Genomic DNA, 23,028 nt, shown 5'->3' with positions numbered 1-23,028 from the left:
CCTGCTCTTGACTCCTCCCAACAGCCTGGTGGCTGGGGCTATTTGTTTTCTAAGACCCCCGTTGTTCACACGAGGAGGATGAGACTTAGTGTCCAGGCACCAACGGGTAAGCCGCAGAATTGGGATCTGTACCCAGTGTCTCTGAGTCCACTGGGCCCTTCTGCATGCCCAAAGCACATTCTAGAATTCGTTCGTAGTTCTGCACCACCTGCTTCTTCAGCTGTATTTAGGGCTAGAGTGTATGGTTAAGGGAGTCTGAGAAAAGAGAATGGCCCTGGTGGATCCTGAGCTAGATTCTCTGAGACCATCTGAAGTCGGAGTGGTTCAACAGAAACCACCAGCACCCCAGCTTTCTGGGGGCTAGGTAGGGCCGCTTCAGTCTGTAGGTGTGAGAGGGAACGCAAGCAGGTGATCTGCCAGCCAAACGTCTGCCAGTCTCTATCGTATTCTCTGCTACGTAGTCCAAATCCAAACAAGTCGTCCTTGGTTCTGCTCGCTTCTCTCCCACCTCTGGTAGCAGCACAGGCAGAACCCCCTCCTCTGACTTCAACCACTGGGACTCAGGCCAGCGCCCACACATCCTCCAGGCTACTCAGGCTCTGCTGGCCACATACCATCCACACTTCTGAGTGGCCGGCTACGAGTTCCTCTATCCGTGCGGGCTGCCAGCCATACGCCCAGATGCCCGCATTTCTGATCTCTCGGATCCTACTGCTTCCTTGGGTTGGATCATTCTCTTGGAAGACAAATAGAATGTATAGGAAGCCCTGGGGGAGCCGTTCCCGTTTTATTACAGCAACAGGACATACATGAACTGATACATAAGGAGAGGTGTCCATGTCCCAAACAGAATGAGCTACCCTTCCACATGCACTGCCGTCTGTCACCACCAGGAAGCTCATGGCGCATCCCGGTCCACAGCCTTGCTCGGGCCTCCTTAAATAGACGGCATCGATTGCATCTTGCTTTGCTCTCCCGAAGCCAACTGACAGTACTCAGTGGGTCTTTCTGACACGGCCGCCCCTCACCCAACAAGAATCAAAACCCCTTACATGTGATCCGGGGTCCTTGTCAGAGATACTTCAGCCTTTGTGGACACATTGAATTGTTTTTTATTTTGTTTTTGCGATCATATTTGGGCATGCTCTCTGTCAAAGTTAGCAAAGCAAAGTTGTTTCCCATTGGCCAGTGTGGCACGAACCGTTCAGTGACTCTAGTTACGTTTCCCACAAGGTGTCAATATTCGGTTTCATTGTCTTCTGGTTGCTCCGTTGCCAGCTCTAGTTCCCGGTCCCTTATCTTCTCCTCTTTGCTTTAGAGTCATTGTTGACGTCCTGGCGTCCTATACTCACCGACAGCACCGACAACACTTTGTTTTGTGCATCAGCTTCTTACTTTGATTGAGAGGTGACCTCAGAGGAGAGTTCTAGTTCAAGGTTTAAGGAGTGGCTCAGGCTGATGGTCTCAGGGAGGCCTCCAGGTCTCAGGTGGTCTAGGAAGTCTGGAGTTCTTAAGAATTAATTTTTTTTCCTGAAATTTTCTCCCATTCTCTTGTGATTCATCTATTATGGCCCTGATCAGAATGGTTTGTAGTGGAACTCAGGCACCATCTAGTTCTTCTGGTCTCAGGGCAGAAGAGGCTGTGGCTTGTCCTGTAGACTAGTGTCTTCTCCAAGACCTTGGTTGGGAGTTCAATGTTCTAGAGCAGCGGTTCTCAACCTGTGGGTCATGACCCCTTTGGGGGTCGAATGACCCTTTCACAGGGTTGCCCAATTCATAACAGTAGCAAAATTACAGTGATGAAGTAGCAACAAAAATAATTTTATGGTTGGGGGTCACCACAACATGAGGAACTGTATGAAAGGTTCGTGACGTGAGGAAGGTTGAGAACCCCTGTTCTAGAGGTTATCTCTCAGGAACCAAGACAAAGACCAAATTCCTTACTCCACAGCTACCTCCTCATTTTTAAGTTCCTTGGGGAATTCTTTGCCGCCCCCCTCCTTTTTTAATATCTGTGGTGCCCAGTACAGGGTGGATTCTGGGCTTCTGAGCAGGTATTTTGACTTTAGCGATGCAGGGTCTGAGATTCCTGGGGACTGCCAACCACGGAGGGCAACCTGGCTCTCTTCCAGTATGTGCTGAGGATGTTTTTCCGTTGGACATGGTAGAGCTAGGATGGGACATTGGAAGCATCTTTGGAATATTTTCCCTAGAATGTTTTTTTTATCTAAAGGGAAGACATTTGGAGTGTCCAGTGCCCCCAGCAGCGGCTGTTATTGTTTTTGGCTCAGTCACTGGTAGCCGGGAGCAGTCGATGGCTGTCAGAATCACGCTGTGAGCTCTTCTCTGACCCCCCTACCCTGAGAAGCTTTTGCTTCAACAAGCTGTCCTCCTTGGTGGCTTTCCCCAGAGTCTTTGGCAACACCAGTGGAAAAAAACAGGAGAACGCATCTCTAGAAAGGACAAGACGTCCCTGCCGGGACAGAATTAGCCTGTGTGAAATTCTGTCCATCGTCTCCAGCTGTGAGATAAGGGCACCTGAGGACATGGCCTCAGGGATCTGTGAGGTTGAGTTTCGACGCTAAACCCCACCCCTAACCCCGAGTGTTGCCTCAGTCATCACAGCCCCGTCGGTCACGGTGCTGCGGACGTCCTTACTCTGCGCCCCGGTGGTGGCTGTGTGCGGATGTACGGTCACCCGGGAGGACGGGGTCCAACTGCCCCACAGGTTTTCCTGGGCTGTCACTGTTCCTCCGGTGGCACAGCTGGTGGGTTCAACCCACAGACCTCTCAGTAAGCAGAGGTGCGCTGAACCAGTGGATCACCAGGGCCCGGCTCCCGTGGAAAGCATGGCATTGGAAGCTCTGCTCTTTCCCCGAGGCCCGTGGCCCCCATGGGGCACCTGAATCAAGACCTGGGGTCTAGTGAGTGACCTAGCCAAGGAGAAGCTGGAGAGAGGCGGAGGTGGCATTCCATCGTTAGGTCTTCGCGATTGTACAGCCCAAGTGTGTTCTCCCTCACCGCACTTCCCTCAGACTCCATGTCAGATCTAGAGTCAGGAAAAGGACCCATCTGGGGCACACAATGAAATACAGTGTATACTGAGACAGAACACTGAAGCCCCCATGGAGGAGAAGTGACTGAAATAGGCTGGTCAGGGGAGGCGGTCTTGGGTTGCACTGCCCTGTTTGGGCTGCAGGATCGGCTGGCACAGCCCCGCGCTGGCATACTTGGGCCGCAGAAAGTGTGTGTGTGTGTGTGTGTGTGTGTGTGTGTGTGTGTAAGGGTACCTGTGTGCTTAGGGGTTGGGTGGGGAATGAGGCAGCCCCATCCTTATGCAGAGGGTCCTTTTTCTTTGGACACAGAAAGGCTACAGGCAGAAAGTTGATGAGCTGAAGTTCACCAGCGTGGCCGACAGCGCCCACCTGGAGCATGCCAAGAAGAGCCAGGGGCTACAGAGCGAGGTGAGTCCTGCGCTGCCCTTTCTCCGCCCAGCTGCTGTGTCACGGCTCTGGGAGCTTCTGCAGAAAACAGCAGGTGGAACCCAAGCATGATGAAGGAACCAGACAACCTTCTCTTTAAACAGGCTGGACACGGCTTTCTCTAGACTTCCAGGTGGTCTCTGGGAACTGGCAGCCCCAGCCCCCCTCCCCCATGCCCCATATGTTCCTGGCGGGCAGGAATGGAGGCAGGGCTGGCTCCATTCCTCTCCTGCTTCCCGACTTCTCTAGTTCCTTCGTTCTCCGTCTTCTGTTTCTTATCAAAGTCATCATCATGCTGGCGCCAGTAGAGAAGTAGCTTGGAGGAGGAAAGCATTTGCCTGCGGAATGTGTGCAGGTCAAGCCCATTTGAGCCCAGATGTGGGTGGCAGAGCAATAGGGCCTCACGTACATTATGTTCACCATAATGTCCAGGCGCCATTTGCTGGACTGAAGCAGGTGCCACAGCTGCTACCGAGCTGGCCAGGGCCTGCCTGGCTTCCATTCTTCAAGGCACTTCCCAGAAAGGAGGCTGACGTTGTGGTTCCGCGCCACAGGGATGGTTCCGATACACGGCGACCGACTGTGTGTGCCACAGCAGGAAACGCTGCCTGGTCTTGTACCATCCGCACATTGTTGCAGCCACGGTGTCCATCCATCTTCGTGAGGGGCTTTCTCTTTCTGCCTGGCCCTCTCCTCTCTCAAGCATGGTGTTCCTCCTAATGGCATGCCCCAGACACGAGGAATGATGTCTCTCATGGATGGCAGCCAGAAACGGTGCTTTAGCATCATTCAGAGTTAGCAGAAAAACCACTCTTAGGAGACTCAGGTCGGAGGGGTGGGTGGCGGTGAAGAGCAAGAGCGGTAAGCTTCCCACAGGGAGATGTTTGTGGTGGTGGACGGTGTCGGCAGGAATAGGCTGGGGATGCCAAATCCATCTCTGGGGAAGTTGTGAAGGAAAAAGCATGGAAGGATCCATGCTTAACTGATCATGAACTTGGAGTGCAGAGGCATGTCAAGCCAACCTAAAGACACGCCTGCACCCTCTCCTCCTTGCTTGTGACTCGGTCCTCTCTCCCAACAGGTGGCGTACAAGGCAGGAAATGCACAGTCTATCCATCAGTACACCATCAGCCAGGAGGAGCCCGTCTTCCTGCTGGCCCGAGCCAATGCGGCAAACCTCAGTGAGGTACAGAGGGAGCGCGCGGTGACCCTTGTCTCTACTGTCTTGTTCGGACAAGCACTAGCTCAACAGAACCCTTTGGCCACGAGAATAACACCTGAGTCACTGTTTCATCATTAGGTTGCTGGGAGGCTGCATGGAGCTCATCTCCCCAATCCCCTCCTATACAAAGCACGTGGAGGAGTGTGTGCAGGGGCAGCCATTATGCTGAGATACAAAAGTCTCATGGCCCTAACGTATCCCCCATGGGTCTTCTAGGGAGGTGGTGGTCTTGCCTCTCTCTCTGCTCAGCAATCGGGTCTCTGGGGTCCTGGTCTGAATGATGGGTGGAGAGCAGAACCAGGAAGAGCAACAGTAAGGGGATGGATTCACACAGCAAAAGGGAGGGGGACCTTCCAAAAAAGTGATCATGGAGTGTGGAAGCAAGAGCCGGAATGGGCATGTGGGGAGCAAGGGGAAGGTCCAGATGGGCTAGCGGCTGGGATGGAACAAGGTCCTCAGGTAGAACAGCTGCCCATCTGGGCGGGGCCTGTGCAGAGGATGGAGAACAGCTCTTGCAGAAAGCTTGCCCTCTGAGCCTTCTTATTCCCCCTCTGACATGTCTTTGAAGCTTTGGGGAAGACTCCCTAAAAAGAAGGTACTTGGGCCTTCATTTCTGCTTCTTTTCCTGGGTGCCCTGGGCCAAGAGGCCGCGAGGCAGGGGAACAAGAAGGCTGTGTGATTCATCCGTGTCCTAGAAAGGTCACTTACAGAGCATAGCAAAGCCTTCTCCCTTGAGACTGACCTGCGCCCTCCTAAACCCCCTAGAAGCGGTACAGGAGCAGCTGGGAGAACCAGAAGGCAAAAGGGTTTGAGCTGCGTCTGGACTCCCTGACCTTCCTGGCAGCCAAAGCCAGGAGGGATCTGGCCAGCGAGGTGAGTCAGTCCCAACTTGGACAAGAGACTGTGGGACGCTGTCATTTCCAGTCTGGGAAGGTCTGGACAGGTTCTTCTTGTTGAGCCTCAGGCTCTTGTCCATTCATGGAGATGAGAATGCTCTCCTTCTGGCGAGGGCACCATGCACACGCTCAGCGCGCTGCTCCCCCTCGCTGGTTGGTGTCAGTAGTGCCCGGCAGCTGCTGTCAGCAGTCCCTTTGCTCTGGTCAGGTCCCACCTGTGGACAACACAAGACACTGCTGGTCCTGCTGGAGAAAGATGTGGCGGCCAGCTTCCGTCACGATGGGTAGTCATGGAGATCCCATCAGGCAGCTGCACGCTCCCCTGTCGGGAGGGGGTCACCGAGGTGGAGCTACCACTGGGAGATTCTGTCCTCGCTGGGTTTCTGGTGCTTCTATTTAAAGTGTGCCCCAGTCCTCTCCCAGGAGCTCCTTCCCCCTAGATGATTGTAATTTGATGTTGGTGTCGTTTTCATTGGGTGATTGATTACTTTTGTATTTATAACACTCACACTACCAAGATCCCCACCCAAAAAAAACTTCTAAGGTGGCTCTCCTGGCAAGCATTGGGCCACTTAAAGATAAGCTGGGAAAGAGCGATCCCAAGTGATATGGAGAGACGATAGGCTTTCCTGAGGGAGTTGGGAGAAGACTGTTACTACAGCAGAGCGTGAAGGGCAGAGCGGGCAACTGGCAGCTGAGGACACGGACAGTCGTGGGTCATCACATTGCATGGCCCTCTTTGTGGAAAGGGACTCTCTCCGCTGTTCAGCAGAGGAAGCCTTTGTGACTGACCCTCCTTCCGAACAGATGCTGGGATTTGTTTGGGTCGTAGCCCTGAGGGTGGGAAGCCGAGCGACCCCTGGAGGAGGTGCCAAGGGGTCCTGGTGCGTGTCTCCCGACTTAGGTGAAGTACAAGGAAGATTACGAGAAGTCCCGCGGGAAGCTCATCGGGGCGAAGGACGCTCAGGGGGACTCAAGACTGAGCCACTCCCTGCAGATGTCCAAGCTGCAGAGTGAGCTGGAGTACAGGAAGGGTTTTGAGGATGCCAAGTCCCAGTGCCACGTCTCCCTGGACATGGCCCACCTCACGCACGCCCGCCAGGCCCAGCACTTGGCCACGGGCGTGGGCTACAAGACAGCATCGCACCGCTTCACCGCGTTGCCCACAGACATGCGGGTGGAATGGGCCAAGAAGGTGTACGGACTACAGAGCGAGGTAACCCGTGTGTGCAAGCGTATGGACTTGTGTGTGTCCATGTATACCTGTGTGTGTGCGCGTGTGCACGTGCCTGCGTGTAGGCGTTGGTTCGGATGCAAACATTTCCCCAAATCCTTCAAGGCAATAGTTTCTATGTAGGAAGTACCTATTTCTGGATGTGTAAGTGCATCTTCGTGAGCTTGTGAGGGGCTATGATTGCTTTCCTGACGCTGCTGGCATCTAGATGATGTTACAACGAATGGAAACGCCGGGCCCCCTTCTCCCTTCAGGGAGTCCTCACCTCCCTGAAAGTGAGGAAGCTGACACCGAGGCAGTCAGCTGTGGCCGGACTGCTCCCTGCTGGGTACGGTGTCGCTCTCCATCCTGGCAGGGCTGTTTCAGGGCAGAGCAGTTCAGTGCTGGCTTTATGACAGTGTCCACTTAAATGGCTTCCCCTGAAAACAACTTGCGCACTGGCTCAGAAAAAAAAGAGAAATGCGTCTCCCCAAGCCCCGTCCCCCAGGGGTACATAGGGAAGGGATGTCACAGTGGGAGGCCCCGGAGGCCCTGTCCCAGTGGCAGTCCCTCCAATAGTCCCCCTCCTGTGTTCTGTTGTGAAGCTTCAGTTCTTGTCTCCCCCCCGCGTGTGGTTTGAAACAAGGAGGCTCTGGGCCAGCAGACAATGTGGAAAGGAATCCTTAACAAGGGAGAAGCTCGAGTCCCCCTCCTTATAAACCCCAACGGGGTTGGGTGCAGCCCGAAGCCACCCTGGCCAGGAGGAGGGGGACCCAATTAAAGGGGAAATTCATTTACCTTTGACTGTGCACACATCCCTAAGACAAAAGCAGCCTCCAATCTGGCTCAGCGGGCACCACGGTGAAGCCGGACACCGGTAATAGCCCTTTAAACGCCTGTGCACCGACAATGGTCTGTCTTTCTCCCACCCCCCGCCCTTTCCCCTTTGTCAGAACCAATACAGGGCAGATGCCAAGTGGATGAAAGGCGCTGGCTGGGTGGCCACCGGGTCGTTGAACGTGGAGCAGGCAAAGAAGGCAGGAGAACTCATTAGCGAGGTGAGATGCTTGACAGCGAGTCCCAGGCCCGGCTGCATGAGGCATGCTGTGTGCCAGGATAAAATTAAAATAATTTCCACTCCAAAGGCAAAGCCACATGAAAGAGCTACACACCCGGGCTAGGGCCGGTAATTAGGGGGAAACCACACACCAAACACACCCCAGTAGGGGCCCATAGTGCCCGGGCAAAAACAAAGTGGTGACAAATGACATTATGAATTATAATGACGATCAAACACTGCTCAATTGCTACCCACCAACTTGCCTTTTTAATATGCCATGCGGGACAGGAGCGTACCCCGAAAAGTTCCGGGGTGGCCTTCTGCACAGTTGTTCCTCGCCCTCCCCACCACACTGTCAAGAGGTGGTGGCTGGTCACAAGATGGTTGTCACATGACAGGCTCTCCCCTGGGAGGGTCTTTCTCCTGGCAAATGTGGCCCCTGCCTTCTTGTGGCCATGCAGGTCGGGCCCTAAGGCATCGTGCCCCTGCCTCCTGTTTCAGGACAGCGTTGTTGGGCAGCGCTCGGCTTGTGTGGTGTGTTCTTGGACCTTTAAAAAAAAAGTACACTGGTCTTTGAGAGCCGTGTTTGGCGTCCAGAAAAATGGCCCAAAAAATACAATGAGTTCCCACAGTCAAGCCCTCTGCCCAGGTCTCCTATGGGTAACACTTTGAATTCGTAGGGGGCATCTGTTACAATTGATGATCTGAGACTGATGCAGCATTCTTAACTGACGGCCATCAGTTACATTAAAAAACAAACAAATGGTGGTTAACTCAGTTCGGACTCTGTTGGGTTCTCAAAGGCAGCTGTTTTGGAAGTGGCTCGCCTCGCCTTTCTCCGGAGAAGTACCTCTCACCCACTGTCACTAGGCCCATTCTGACTCATGCCGACTCTAGGGGGCAGAGTAGAACTGCCCCTGTGGGTTTCGAGGCCTGCAAGTTTTCATGGGAGCAGAAAGCCTTATCTTTCTCCTACGGATGGTGGGTTTGAACTGCTGGCCTTGCCATTACCAATCAAACGTGCAACCCACCACGCCACCAGGGCTCCTTTAAGGTGCCTCTAGAGCAGCGGTTCTCAACCTTCCTCATGCCACCACCCTGTAATACAGTTCCTCATGTGGTGGGGACCCCCAACCATACAATGATTTCCGTTGCTACTTCATCACTGTCATTTTGCTACTGTTATGAATCGGGCAACCCCTGTGAAAGGGTCGTTCAACCCCCAAAGGGGTTGAGACCCACAGGTTGAGAACCGTTGCTCTAGAGCCTAGATGGAGGTGCCTTTTGGCTAGCAGTTTGCAGGACACATGTTGCAGACTTACTACAGACATTTGTTTGTCTGATATCTTTGCCTCCTGGTGGGAGAATGACCAGGCTTTCTAATCCCCGTAAGCCGGGTTCCGGGTCTCAGAAGCCCACAGCGGCTATATGAGTCGGAATCCACTAGAGGGCAGTGAGCGTGGTTTTCGGTTTACATAGGTTAAGCGAACCAGGTAAGGCTCTGATGTGAAGTGTACCTGTGAAAAGCCAGGGTTTAGGCTGTGACCATCCCAGCCGTGTCCTTTCTGGGAAAGAAAACCGACCACTTCCATGATAACTGTCACCGTGCAGTCTTTCCTGTCCGGTAGGCCCTGCACGCCACGCATGTACGCAAATGCGAGGGAGCGTCGAAGCCGGCTGTAAGGAGCCCTGTTCTGAGACTCTTTCCCGGAGTCTTTTACCCGGAACCACCGAATTTCTGGGTGTTTTCTTTCCACCAGGTAGAAATACATTCACGTTAATTGACTTGAGGTTATTCTTAAATGGAAACAAATAGTAACCCGGAGAGGCTGAGGAGATAAAGCTGCAGAAAGCAGAATGATAATTACGCTCCCAATTTCGCTCTAATCTCCAGCATCCTGTGATTTTTCCTCTTTCAAATGGCATGAAAAGAACAGCACAAAACTCACTGCTTTGATCTATTTTTTTCCTCCCCCTGCTCAACAGAGGAAGTACCGTCAGCATCCCGATGCTTTGAAGTTCACCAGTATTAAAGACACTCCGGAGATGGTCCAGGCCCGAATTAGCTATACCCAAGCCGTGGATGTGAGTGATAATGTGTATACATTAGGACTGCAGGAGTGGGCTCTTCTTTCAACACGGCGATTGAAGCCCGGGGGCTCTGGGGCTTGCTCCTTCTGTCGTCCTCGAATGAACGGGCTTCCGGGCCCCGGTGGAGGCGCACCTTAGCGGGGATGCTTCTTCATTAGGAGGCAAATGGGGTGTGAGTGCACCTAGGAAGCCAAGTGGGGCTCTGCCACCCCACCGCCCTGACAGTAGGGCTCATGACTTGCTATTTTGCATGTCTCATTGATTTATATGTGGCCGGGCCTTTGGTTTTAGTCTTGGCTCCAGAACTAGCACTTCAGGTGCAATTCTGAGTCATTGGACTGTCGAAGGCATGGCTTAGGTTTCTTGGGAACCCAAGAAGTGGTGTTGGTCTAACTCCCTAAGACTTGAACATGATCTGGGCCTGATTTATCCCTCTTAGATGGGCACCACTTTCCAGATGCCCTCTATGGTGTGTAACTGAAACGTAGTCAGGCTTTGTTGAACATGGAATTGAATGGCAGTGACCTTGAGGGCTGGAATTGGCCCTGCCTGCTCTTTCTGCAGAGAGAAATCCATGGCTATGCAGAAGAGTGTTGGAGGGCTTTTAAATGTCTTCAAACCATTCAACTTGCCACGATGGGGGTGACTCCTTACCCTCCAGTCGATGCTGACTCAGTGGGTTTCCAAGACTGTAACTCTTTGTGGGAGTAGAAAGCTCCATCTCTCTCCCATGGTCTTACAGGTAGAATCCCAACCCCCGACCCACGACACCAGGGCTCCTTTCATGGGGGCCGAGGAATTACACATCTCAGAAGAAGGGTGTGAAAATTCTTGCTCCCACATCTCAATCGTGCAAATGACCACAGCCGTCCCCTTTGCACCAGCCTTCTGAAATGGCCCACGTGCTGGTTAGAACCGGGGATGGAGTGATCTACAAGGCTACAGTAGATCTAGGAACTTCTAATGTTTAAAAATCGGTTCATCAGATTCAGAGGGAATTTTTGGGGGGGTGCGGGGGTAGAAATGTAGCTGGTCAGACAGAAACTTTTGAATGCAAGAAGGAAACATTGCGCTTCTTCCTGGGAGAAAGATGAGGCTTTCTACTCCGGGGAAGAGTTAGTCTCTGAAACCTGCAGGGGCAGGTCTACCTTGTCTTACATGACTCAGGATCAACCCTAGGGCAGTGACACCCCCACCCACCCACCCCCACACTTTTTTTTTGCTTCTTCCTATACTAGCCAACTCTAGGGGGCACTGCTGGGATATGCAGGGATTTGGAAACTAAGGATCAGATTTGAGATGGGAAACCTTCTCGGGTGGTGGGGGAATTTGGCTGATGAGAACTCCGGGTGTCATTGTTTACTAGAATGTCACAAGTTAACTGCTAGGCTAGCCAGACCCCTAGAGCCACCCAGGGAATTGTGAAGATGGGGGTGGGGGTGAAAGTCTATGTGGGGAAGCTGTCACCTGTGGAAGCCGCCTTCTCCCATGCCTTCTGAATATCGAGGGATTCACACAGCGTAGAGCTAATCACAAGATCGCTAGATACTCCGAAGACTCCTTTCCTCATTTGATACCCGTCTCAGCCCCAGCTCCCCTCCAAGTGCAGCAGTAACTGTCGGGGAAAACTCCAGCCTGTCATGTTCTGAGCAGGAAGAAGCTGGGCGGAGAGCGGTGCCTGTCACCGCGCTGGCGGGGAGCTGTGTGCTGGTGGCAGCTGGGCTGATGGCTGGGGGTGGGGGCTGCCTGGCTCTAATCCCAATCTCTCCCACCGCAGAGATTGTACAAGGAGCAAGGTGAAAATATAAAACACCACTACACGCAGACCGCAGACCTCCCGGAAGTCCTGCTGGCCAAGTTCAATGCCATGAATCTCAGTGAGGTGAGGCCGGTGGAGAGGGTACTAGCTGGAAATACCTGGAAGCAATGCAGGTGTGTGGAAATATAGGTGTGGGGCTTGGTACTCTGCCAGCACCATCTTCAAATGTGTACAGTATAACCCCTGAAAGCTGGAACCTTGGTGAAGTGCAAACCTGTCAGAGAAGGAAGATGCTGAGAGTTCATTGGGACATTGATGGGAACACGGTGACTGCACCCTGTCAGTTTCTTGCCAGATGCGCGCACACGTGCACACACATCAATAATACAGCAGTTGGACCAGTGTCCTGTTTGGGGGCTTCACGCCTCCCCCTTCATAATCCCTCTTTAACAGAGACATTTGACTTTGCTTAATCATACATAAAATAAAACAAAATAAAAATGTACTACCATCCAGTCCATTCTGACTCCCAGGGACCCTATGGGCAGAGTAGAATGTCCCTGTAGGGTTCTGAGGCTATAAATCTCTGCAGGGGCAGAAAGCCCATCATTCTCCCTCTGACAGCAGTGGGTTTGAACTGTCAACCCGTGGTTAGCTGCCCAGTGCAGAAGCATAACCCACTCTGCCACCAGGGCTCCGACCTTGCCTACAGAGCGCTGCAAATGCAAGAACAGACTTCCCTTTCCCCAGTCAAACTGCTGCTTAGACTAACCTACCATTGACTTCCAAGACCTTGCTGCCCTGCCACTCGGTGGTGGCTCTACCTCCAAGGACGGCCCTGAGTGGTCCCCGGCTCTATGGCGGTCCCTGCTAAGCCATGAAGAAAACGACAAGCCCTGTCTGGTGAAACAGAGATTAAGCGGCAGTGGGTCTCACAAAGTCTTTCCTGCTGCCCGTCTTTCCAACAGACGCGGTATAAAGAATCCTGGAGCAAACTTCGCGATGGCGGGTACAGACTGAGGCTGGACGCCATCCCCTTCCAGGCGGCCAAGGCTTCCGGTGACATCATCAGTGATGTGAGCAACAGTGTGTCTCCCAATAACCCGTCTGCGCTCCTTTGCCCCCAACCCAGATTTGATGCCTGTGGCTAAAATCCCCTCCTCTCTGAACTACATCAGGGAAATCAGATGAGGTCTGTGACAACCACAAACCCCCTCGCTCTGGGTACAAAGCCAAACACTGCCCTGCCAACACAGGTGACCCCACACCTGGACAGAGGAAACGACCCTGCCCCCAGATGTTTGCACAAAGCCGGGCCATGCGCTAACAACGCACGCACACACCCGCCTGCCTGCCCCGCCAGAGCTCAGGTCCTGCCACTTCATAGCTGAGCCTCTCGGTGGCGTGGGGAGGCTTGCGTCGGAAAGGACGGACCTTTGGGGGTCTTCTGCACATCTTTTCTTTCCACTCTCCCAGTTACCGTCCAGAGAACAAAACCTTTGTGCCCAGGACTCACCTTTTCCATTTCCCATCTCAGAGCTGTTGCCCTCACCCCTCTTTACCTTTATTTATCTATTTTTAATTTTTAAATTTTTATTTTTAGATCATTTTATTGGGGCTCTTACAGCTCTTATAACAATCCACACATTGGTTGTATCAAGCCTATGTGTATGCCATCATCATTTTCTAAACATTTGCTTGCTGTTTGAGCCCTTGGTATCAGATCCTCTTTTTCTCTCCCTTGTCCCCTTGCCCCCTCGTGACCCTTTGATAAATTATAAATGATTATTCATCTCCTATCTCATACCGGCTGCTATCTCCCTTCACCCACATTTCTGTTGTTCGTCCCCCCTCCGGGGGTGGGTGGGTGAGTGCAGGTCACAGTGTTTCATTCTGGTGTGCATGGGGTGGCTTTGCGTATGAATGCACTCCATGGCACCGAACACCCACAATTTAGCAGAATGTGAGCAGACGTACATATTGGCCTGTCTCTCGAGTGACCGTCCAGTCTGTTTTCGACCACTTCTGTTAGCCTCCAGGGGGCCTGGTGGACTATCTGGGAATGAGCTGGGCTGGTGGCCATCAGGTCAATAGTTTGAAACCACCAGCCACTCTGCAGGAGACAGATGGTAACCGCTCTTTCCCTGCAGTACAAATACAGAGAGGCCTTCGAGAGAATGAAAGGCCAGATGCTGGGCTCCCGGAGTCTGGAAGATGACCTCAGCCTGGCACACTCGGTGCACGCCACCTGGCTACAGAGCGATGTAAGTCTGGAACGGGGAAAGGGGTACCACACCAGGCTCAGCGCCTCATCACCTCTGTCCTCCCACATGTGGGCATGACCGGTGCCAGCAGTGTAGCATTGACCCTTGTCTCTAACTCCCCTGGGCTGCAGCTCCCTCCTCTGTGGAGTGAGAAGTTGGCAAATGGTTGGTGCTTTCCATCTGTCCAGTTGGCTCATTCTAGGATGCAGAGCAATGACCGAGAAAGGAGGGATCTGACATCCAGATCTATTTCATTAGGTCCGCAGAGTGCTTGGGAGGGAAATGGAATTTGTGGCAAATCCATACAAATGGAAACGTTGCATAAATGTTTTAGAGTTCTGGCCAGAAGCGGGTACTGGATTTCCCAAGGTGACAGGCAGTTCAGCGGATGGACCCTCCTCTCCAGGTGGCCTCCCCTGTTTCTTGCTTCACGTGTTTATTTCTGTTCCCTCCCTGGTTCTGTTGGCACCTGCTTGCGGCCTTGGATTGGAGCCCTCCAGTCCCTGGTGCCCATGGGTAGATGCTGCCTCCTGGCACAGATGAGTGGGCGGCGGCCAACTGGTAACCAGGAACTAAACACGTTTCCATGCCACGTCTCATTGGAGGGTCAAACTCAATCGTTTGACTATAACCAGAGCAATAACTCGAGCTTGATTCTGTTATTTATTCAGGGTTACTGATAAGGAGCCGGAGACACTGCCTGGCTCCACCCGTTCCTTAGCCAAGGCCCAGTCAAGGTCAGCTAGAAAGAGACAGTGCCAGCACAGTGGTCCCCCTCTCTAGCTGTATCCTTTCCACAGCACCACGTGCTCTCTGCCATTTTGTTTTCTGCCTCCCCTTCCCCATTTCTAGCACTCTTTCCCCGTCTGTCCTGGACCCCTGGTCCAAGGGGAGGAACTTGCACATGGATTCTTCGTGGTCTTGTGATAGGTGTTAGTGGGGAGCAGGCATTGCTGAGGGTGAGGGACTACAGGGGCCAGCTGGAACTTCGGAGAGGCAATGAGAAAGATGGAGGAGGAGAAGGGCGAGAAGAAGCAGTGGTTGGACAGCTTCTTCCCAGGAAAGCCTTGAGAGGGTCACAGGCCTTGACAAAGCCCGTCTCCAAAGACTAGCTAGGGGTGGAGCTGGGGTTTGAAATATGTTGGGGCACTACCCATTCTGCAGGACTGGCTCTCCAAGCCCATCCTAGATTTAATAGAACGTTGTTGGATACGTTGAATGAGATCTTCGTTTGCTGGCACGACAGCAGAATCGCAGGTGTCTAAGATCGCCACTCAGGTCAGGGGCAGGGGAGAAATACGGAAGCCCAGCCCAGGTGAGCCGGCATCTTCTTGCATCTGGAAAATGAGATGGGAACAGACATCACGCTTTATGTCTCTCCCCTGAATGTTGATATTGCCCCTCACTTGGGGGAACCGCAGAAACCCTGGTGGCACAGTCATTCAGTGCTTAGCTGCTCACTAGGAGGTCAGGGGTTCAATCCCATCCACGGCTCCACAGGAGAAAGAGGTGATAGTCTGCCCCCGGTCAGCTGACAGCTTTGGAAGCTCCGTGGGCCAGTTCTACTCTGCTGTGTAGGGTCACTATGAGTTAGAAGGAACTCCACAGCAATCTTGTGGGGGTTTTGTGTGGGTGTGGGTGTGTGAAGATCATGAGCCTTCTCCCAAATCAGTGGCCTCCAGGACCTGGAGTCTAGCCAGGCTTAATGTGCAGTCCCTGCAAGCAGGGGACACTGGCCCTGCCAGAAATGTCTCCTGGGCTTTCCGGGGGCAATTGCACTACAGAAGCAAGCAGCAGCTTTGAAATGGACACTGTTGGTTTGTCTGCCCCCTAGGTGAATTACAAGAAAGGCTTTGAGCCCTCAAAGGCGCAGTTCCATCTGCCTTTGGACATGGTAACTCTGGCGCATGCCAAGAAGGCTCAGGCGCTGGCCAGTGACCAGGACTACAGACGCCCACTCCCGCAGTACACATCCGTGGTGGAAGACCTGCGACTGCGCTGCGCCAAGAGAGCTCACAAATTGCAGAGCGAGGTAAGGAGACCTGGAGTCTTTCCTGGGACTGGTTTCCACTCAAGTTTGGCCCCAGTTCATTGGCCTCCCATGGGCTCGGGGGCAGGGATTCCAAGTTGAAAACTGTAGAACTGGGATCTTTGGCAACCCAGCCCGGTCTTATTGCTCAGCCCTTAGTCACAATGACTCCCCACCACCACTACCCTATATTCTATCATGTGGGACATTTTAAGCGTCATCCCATTTCATCTTCTCGGTTGCCCTGCGTAGATAACCCTTATCTTGATTTTATAGGTGAGTGATAGTGAGTCCCAAAGTGTATTCACTTCTACAAGATCACCCGGCTGTAAATGAGAGGTGGGGGTGCAGGGCTTTGAACTCAGGTGGTGTCTGGCAGGAGTCCTTGGATGGCATATATGATGAAATGCTGACCCAAAGGTTGGTGGTTCAAGCCCACCCAGAGATGCCTCAGAAAAAAGTACTTGTGACCTGTTTCCTAGAGGTCAAGCTGTGGAAACCGTGTGGGGCAGTTCTTTTCTGACACACGCACAACCAGCCGGAAGTACACGGTTTTGGTTTGCTTTCTGGTGTCTTACAAAGGTCCCCTAGGACTGGAAGTCTTGCATGTTCAGGCGTTTTCGCTGGTGGAAGTGGAGGCTCCTCTTCATGCCCTCCTGGGCTGCCGAGTCCTCTTGGAGAGACTGTTCAGGATTCTTTGGACCTGGCTCACCACAGGGAGGATTCCATGTTGAAGCAGGGAATGGACAGGAAGACCCATGGCTGGGTCCTCCTGGAGCCTGCAGCCTGTCGCTCCACTGATGTGGTTGCTAGCTCCTTACGTGGCTTTTCTGAAACAGGTTGGCCCAGAGGACCACAAGCCCTGTGTGCTCCCTCCATTCTAAGGCAATATGGGGCTCTCTCCCCCTACTCCCCACCGCGTGCTGGGCCTTCCGCTCTGGCATGAGTGGGAAAGCAGCCTGTCTGGTTCGGCAGTGCCTGAACGTCCCATGGTTCCCAGATCCAGTATCTGTCATCTTCTCGGAGTGCCAGCCTTTGCACTGTGGCGTCTACTCAGTGACAGCAGCTGTCAGGAACTGTGAGCAGCTGCAGGGAGTCCTGAATTGGGAGCTGCCATGCTCTTCTCAGGGGTTCCTGTTTGTCCCGGAGCAGAGCCTGTCTCACCCTGTCTCGCACTGTGACAGCACCTAGGAGGCGGCCGGCCCAGGGGACGGGCACGTCAGTGGCTTCAGGGGAGGACACTCCACAACAGAATGAATTTAGGGGGGCCTTTAAACTGTCAGCTCCAATTGCACACACACAAAGATCCCCACATACAGACCGAGGCATGCTTTGGTCGGATCATCCCTGATTCGCGGTTTAGCTCACTCTTAGACGCGGGGGAATGGGTGCCACGCTTTCGCTGCTGGTTTTGCTTTAGAAGATCCGGTGAAAACGGTTTACACATTTGTCCCAAGACTACTGACTTCTGATAATACTCCCATAGTAATATGAAAATACCGGAAATAAGTGACAATGGAGTGGCTTCCTTCTGGCCAACCTGTGTGTTCTTCTTCCTCGGGAGCGTGGATTGAGGAGGGCTGATGTGTTAGTGGGCTGTGATCACGTGGAGGTGGCTTTGGCCTTGAGTTCGCTCAGGAATCCCTTGGAATCTGTCTGCTTTCTTGCTCAGAGCCTTCACTTTCTTGAGTCCCTGTCTTGTTCCTTACAGAACCTGTACCGGTCGGACCTGAACTTCCTGCGCGGCGTGGGCTGTGTCATCCCAGGAACACTGGAGATCGAGGAGAAAAAGAAAGCATCTGAACTCATCAGTGAGGTGACCGGCAGCCCTGGGGTGGGTGGTGGGCGCCATGTATGCATGTCTGCCTGCCGCGGAGAGGTGGGGCCATCAGTGTTGTCTGGACAGCCGGAGTGCGACCTCTGGTTTTCCTGTCCCAGCCTGGGCGACATGTAAGTCAGCCTTGCAGCCTGGGAATCAAATTCCGTGTTCACAGAGAAGAATCACATACTGGGTATGGAGGCCTTGGGTGGTGCAAGGAGTTACATACTTAAGCACTAGCTGGAAGGTTAAGGGTTCAAGCTCAGGGGGTGCCTCAGAAGATAGTTCTGGGTATCTTTGACCCGAAGGTGGCAGAAGTGAAAACCTGCAGACGCGAGTCAGACTCAATGCAATGCGCCTCTTTCCAGCAGTCTTTGGAGCCGTCTGATGGTGCACAAAGCTGAAGGCCAGCACTCGTGTGCGGTGTGACCGTAAACCCTCTCTGAGCTTCAGCTTCTGAAGCACGCACACGGGGAGGACGCGCACCCCACCCTGGCTGGTTTTTATCAGCATGGGCTTGAATCTAAGTGCTGCCGTGCTCGGGCCGTGCATGAAATAGGTGCTGTAAGCTTGGTGATTATGTCTGAATTCACACACACACACGCACACACACACGCACGCACACACACGCACGCACGCACACGCATGCACGCACACTCACACATGCACACACGCGCGCGCGTGCACACACACACACACACACACACACACACACAGGATTTTAGAATTCCAAGCTCAGGATCCCCTTTAGGTTCAAAGAAAAGCACTCTTTGAACTCCTGGGGGATCTTACTCACCCACGCCCCTGGAGGACAGTGGGCACTCTATTTATGGTCAAGCCAAGGCCGGGGGCGGGGAGCGGGGGGCGTGACCAGCCTAAATGAGCGAGGCAAGCTGATGTAGAAGAAATGTGGCACCTGGATTGGAGGAAGGGTCACAGACAGCTTGTGGTACGCAGCTCGCACCACCTTGCTTGCCCAAAGCCAAGGGTACTCGAAGCACTTAGAGAGGCGAGCAAAGACTATAGCCTTCGGCAGAGATTACACCTCAACATGAAGGAAACCGAATCCTCCCAGTTGGATCAATTGCGCAGCATCGTGATGAGTGCAGCCAAGATGGAGGTTGCGGATGTTCCTCTTTCCTTGGATCCGCGATCGCCACCCATGGGAGCAGCAGTGGAGAAATCAAACCATGTATCACATCAGGCAGATCTGCAGCAAAAGGCCTCTCTGAAGCGCCCAAAGCAAAGGTACCACTTTGAGGCGCCTGACCAAGACAAGGCATTTTCAATGGCCTCCCTGCATGAGCGGTGTCAGCGTGCATCAGTCAGGAAGGCCATCGAAGGGTGGCTGGCTCCGAGTTGCGCTGAAGAATGTTGAGCACACCGCCGACCGCCAGCAGACATGTTTCCGAAGAAGGACAGCTGGAATCCCCCTGAGACTCGAGGATGACCCGACTTTGTCTCACGTACTTTGGTCATAGACTAATTACAGGGGGGACTAGTCGCTGCAGAAGGACAGCGTCCAGAGTGAAGTAGAAGGGTCCGTGAAAAGGCAGAAGACCCTCAGGAAGATGGAGCGACACAGTGGTCGCAACCGTAGACTCACTCTAGTGATGACTGGGGAAGCGGTATGGGGCATGAGTCAGGATGAGTTGGAAGTGACTCAACAACCCTGACAACAACAACAACAACAACACAACCAGCTAGGTTTTCTTATCGAGCTCAGGTGGCCCGGGGGTGAAGAACTTGGCGAGTGGCTGAGAGACTGCAGTTGAGCCCATCAGTGTCACTGGAGGGGGTGGGGTGGGGAAGGCTCAGGTGTGCTCCCAACGAGGCCAGACTCTAGGGACCCCCAGAGGCCAGTTCTGGCTTGGCCAGGAGGGCGACTGTCAGCCGGAAGCTCCTAGGTCGCACACAGCAACAGCACGGATTCACGGACAAAGTGACGAGGCGCTCTTGGGAGGCGGAATCGGCTGTATTGTAGGAGTTTAATGTTCGCTTTCTGCTTTGGTTTTCCAAACAAAGCTCTAGAGCGAGTGGTTTTCCAAACAAATCATGACGTTTCAGGTTCCCTTTGGAGCTTTCAAATGCAGGTGCCTGAGCCCCACGCATGATGTAGAGTCCCTCGGGGTAGGCGTGGGTGTTTTTAAAGTTGCTTAGCTCTTTGGCTTGCACCATGAGGGCTGAGGAGTTCTGCATCACCTGTGAGCAAAGGTGAGGCGTAAACCTCAACTTTAAAAGGAGGCCTGGTACCATGATGGGGGAGGCATTGGGCTGCTCACGCCAGGCCCCCAGTTCACACCCGCCAGCCACTCTGGGAGAAAGACAGGCAGTCTGATCCCATAAAGGCTCAGTCTTAGGAGCCCTCTAGGCTGTAGGGCCCATTGGGCTGTTATGAGTCACAATAGACTCACTGCCACTGAGGTTGATCAGATCACATTTCCCAGCAAGCATCTGGTCCTTTCTTCGGCTGCTTCCCATTGCGTTCTGAGGTCACAAGTGCAGGTCACAGGCTGGATTCTGGAGAGATAGACTAGCCTTTGCCCAACATGGCTCTATAACTCGAATTGAAAGAGCTTCTTGATCTCCTCTTGTGTGTGAATGCAGAGTAAATACCGTCAGCAGCCCCACTTGTTCAAGTACACAGCCGTGACGGACACACCCAGCCTCCTTCATGCCAAGCTCAGCAATCAGATTACCAATGAGGTAAGTTATCCTGGTGGCTTTGGGACAGGCTTTCCAAATCCTTCTAGGTTGTTAAGCACTGTGTGTTAGCTGTAGGGTGGGGTGGGGATGGGGGTGGCGGAGAGGACCTGAAGGCTTGGAATGAAATAATGCCACTGTGTGGAGCCAGACCTTTCCCAAAAGAAGCTCTGGTGTGCCACAGGGCTGCTAACCAAAAGGTCAGAAGTTCAAACCCACGAGCTGCTGTCACATGGCGGTCGCCATGAGTCAGAATCAACCTGACTGCATGCACCACCAGCATACCTTTTGCAGAAGTTCGAATCTGATAAAGGTTTACTCTAGTTCCTGAACAGTGGGGTCATGGGTCAGCTAGGGGGAGCTTCTCAGGCATGCAGATTCTCAGGTCCCATCCCAGATCTCATGAGTCCAAACGGTCACTTAGCAAGAACTCCGGGTGAGTAATTAAAGCCCTGGCTGTAATGCATTTAGGCCCCTGTTGCCACGTTGTTATTGGGACTGAGAATTACAGGGAGGAGTCCTGGTTGTCCAGGGACTGGTAACACAGAGAACGTCTGTCAGGCTACTCATTCGCCAGCCAGCTCACACTTCCTCATGAAAGAACCTCATCAAAGCATTCCAGTCCTGTTGGTTCCAGTCCTGATTTCCTCTCTGACAGGTTTGAAATGGAAGGTGAGGTTGGCAGATAATTAAATTATGAATCCTCTTTAGCTTTTATTTAAGAGCCTTCTTCCATCTCTAACTTTCAGAAGTCAGTTGTGATTTGGATATTTAGACTAATACTAACCCCCCTCCCCACTCCATCTCAAAAAAGTAAGATGTGGTCACTTGGGATGAGAGATTCAAAGAGATAGAAGATCTTGCGCAGTGCCTATCAATTAAAGTCAGAGTTCACCTTTTGTTCTTACTCTGCGAGCTGGAGTCTGGGAGAGCAGCGGCGCTCCTTGTGATGGCCTTTGGCCTTTGGGGGCTCACCACCCAAAGATCAACCTCTAATTGCTAGAGTGGGTGGCTTTTCACTGCACCAGGACATCTAAGGTTTCCGTGGCATGGGTTCACTCCTGGAGTGGATCTGGGGCGACTCCTCACAAGAGATGCAGGCTGGGACTTGGGAGGCTCCCTTGCAGCAAGCAGGAGCCTGTGATGGTCAAACCATTAAGATGCTTGACTGCTGATTAGAAATGTTAGAGGTTTGAGTCCACACAGGGGCAGCTTGGAAGGAAGACCTCGTCATCTAATCCCTACGGGTCACCCACTGGGAACCTTGGGAAGCACAGATTCTAGGTCAGCACCCATGGGGTTGCCATGTATTGGAATTGAATAGGTAGCAAGTGAGGAGGGGAAAAAAATTCCTGACAAGCAGAGTAGCTTCCCCAGGCCCTCCTGTTGTCTTTTGGTTGTAGCATCAAGGAAAAGCCTAAAGTTTTATGAGTTGACCATTGTATTAATGAACCTACTTTTCTTTCCTTGGCCCATAATTGAGCAAAGCGAATCCAGTTCTTTCCTTACTTCTGTCACTCAGCCAGGGCTTTGCACCATGGTGAACCAGTTCGGTCATGGCCAAATGAGGAAACATTGGAATCGCCTAGAACTTGTAAAATGCAGGTATACTAGAATGATACCTGGAGCAGGAAAAAATGACGGGCTGAAGCTCTGCAATGGGAGACTCAGAAGAGGCACCCAGAGCCCTTTCAGGAGGCTGGTGCTGGAGATAGGGTTATGTCCAGCACCATGGAGAGCAACGCATGGACAACAAGGCAGCTGACCTCTGTCTTTCAGGGGTGGGGTGGGGGTATGGGTGGCGTTGGCCCCAACTATGCCTATAAAGGGATTTTGTTGCCATGTGTATAACACAATCCTTGTGTGCTAGGTGAGAGATTACGTCCCAGCAGCCTATCAGCCCATCATTTCTCCCAGGACGGATCACACTCATTTCACAAATGTGGATCTGTTCTGCTTTTGTCTCCTCCACCATGACTGAACCAGGAAGCACTCAGCCTGACCCAGGACAAACTCTTTATGGTTCCTCCCTTCCTCAAGTGGCCTTTTGCAAATGCACTTTCCCCAGTTTCAAACCAGGGACTCTGCCCTGCAGAAACACGCGTCCCTTACTCCCTTGCGTCTCCGCCCCTCAGCGCCTCTATAAAGCAGCCGGAGAAGATGCCAGACACCAGTACACCACGACCCTGGGGCTTCCCGAGTTTGACCGAGCAAAGATCAACGCGGCCAATCTGAGCGATGTAAGCTTGGGGTTTGGGAGTGTTCCAAAGCTGCGTCCACCTGTCTGCGAGGCCATGCCTGGCAGTGTCCTTCCCGGTGTCCAGAGCAACTGTGTCCAACACCTCATGTCAGACGCCCCGTGAGACCTTCCTCTGCACTGTCAGGTTCCCGGGTGCTGGTGAGGGTGTCTGCCACAAAGCAGACAGCTCTCGCTGGTCAGAGATTGATTCAGGAATGCCGCACCGCACTGCACATGAAAGGGGGAGGGAG

The 23,028-nt window shown here is 53.0% G+C and overlaps 1 protein-coding gene across 1 annotated transcript in view; it reads left to right on the top strand.

Annotated features, from left to right (window-relative positions):
• The window catches only part of NRAP (nebulin related anchoring protein), a 75,555-nt gene that overhangs the window by 35,242 nt on the left and 17,285 nt on the right, over nucleotides 1–23,028 (top strand). Inside the window, exons 22-34 of the mRNA XM_075533669.1 lie at nucleotides 3,366–3,464; nucleotides 4,564–4,668; nucleotides 5,470–5,577; nucleotides 6,505–6,816; nucleotides 7,767–7,871; nucleotides 9,860–9,958; nucleotides 11,742–11,846; nucleotides 12,692–12,799; nucleotides 13,874–13,987; nucleotides 15,822–16,019; nucleotides 17,728–17,832; nucleotides 20,443–20,541; nucleotides 22,674–22,778. Coding sequence (XP_075389784.1) covers nucleotides 3,366–3,464; nucleotides 4,564–4,668; nucleotides 5,470–5,577; nucleotides 6,505–6,816; nucleotides 7,767–7,871; nucleotides 9,860–9,958; nucleotides 11,742–11,846; nucleotides 12,692–12,799; nucleotides 13,874–13,987; nucleotides 15,822–16,019; nucleotides 17,728–17,832; nucleotides 20,443–20,541; nucleotides 22,674–22,778 — 1,662 coding nt within the window. The remainder of the gene's footprint in view (nucleotides 1–3,365; nucleotides 3,465–4,563; nucleotides 4,669–5,469; nucleotides 5,578–6,504; nucleotides 6,817–7,766; nucleotides 7,872–9,859; nucleotides 9,959–11,741; nucleotides 11,847–12,691; nucleotides 12,800–13,873; nucleotides 13,988–15,821; nucleotides 16,020–17,727; nucleotides 17,833–20,442; nucleotides 20,542–22,673; nucleotides 22,779–23,028) is intronic.

Source organism: Tenrec ecaudatus, chromosome 16, assembly GCF_050624435.1.
Source record: "Tenrec ecaudatus isolate mTenEca1 chromosome 16, mTenEca1.hap1, whole genome shotgun sequence".
In the NCBI taxonomy this organism is placed as follows: domain Eukaryota; kingdom Metazoa; phylum Chordata; class Mammalia; order Afrosoricida; family Tenrecidae; genus Tenrec; species Tenrec ecaudatus.
The sequence above is the reverse complement of the archived record's forward strand: the minus strand, read 5'-3'. Positions and strand labels throughout refer to the sequence as shown.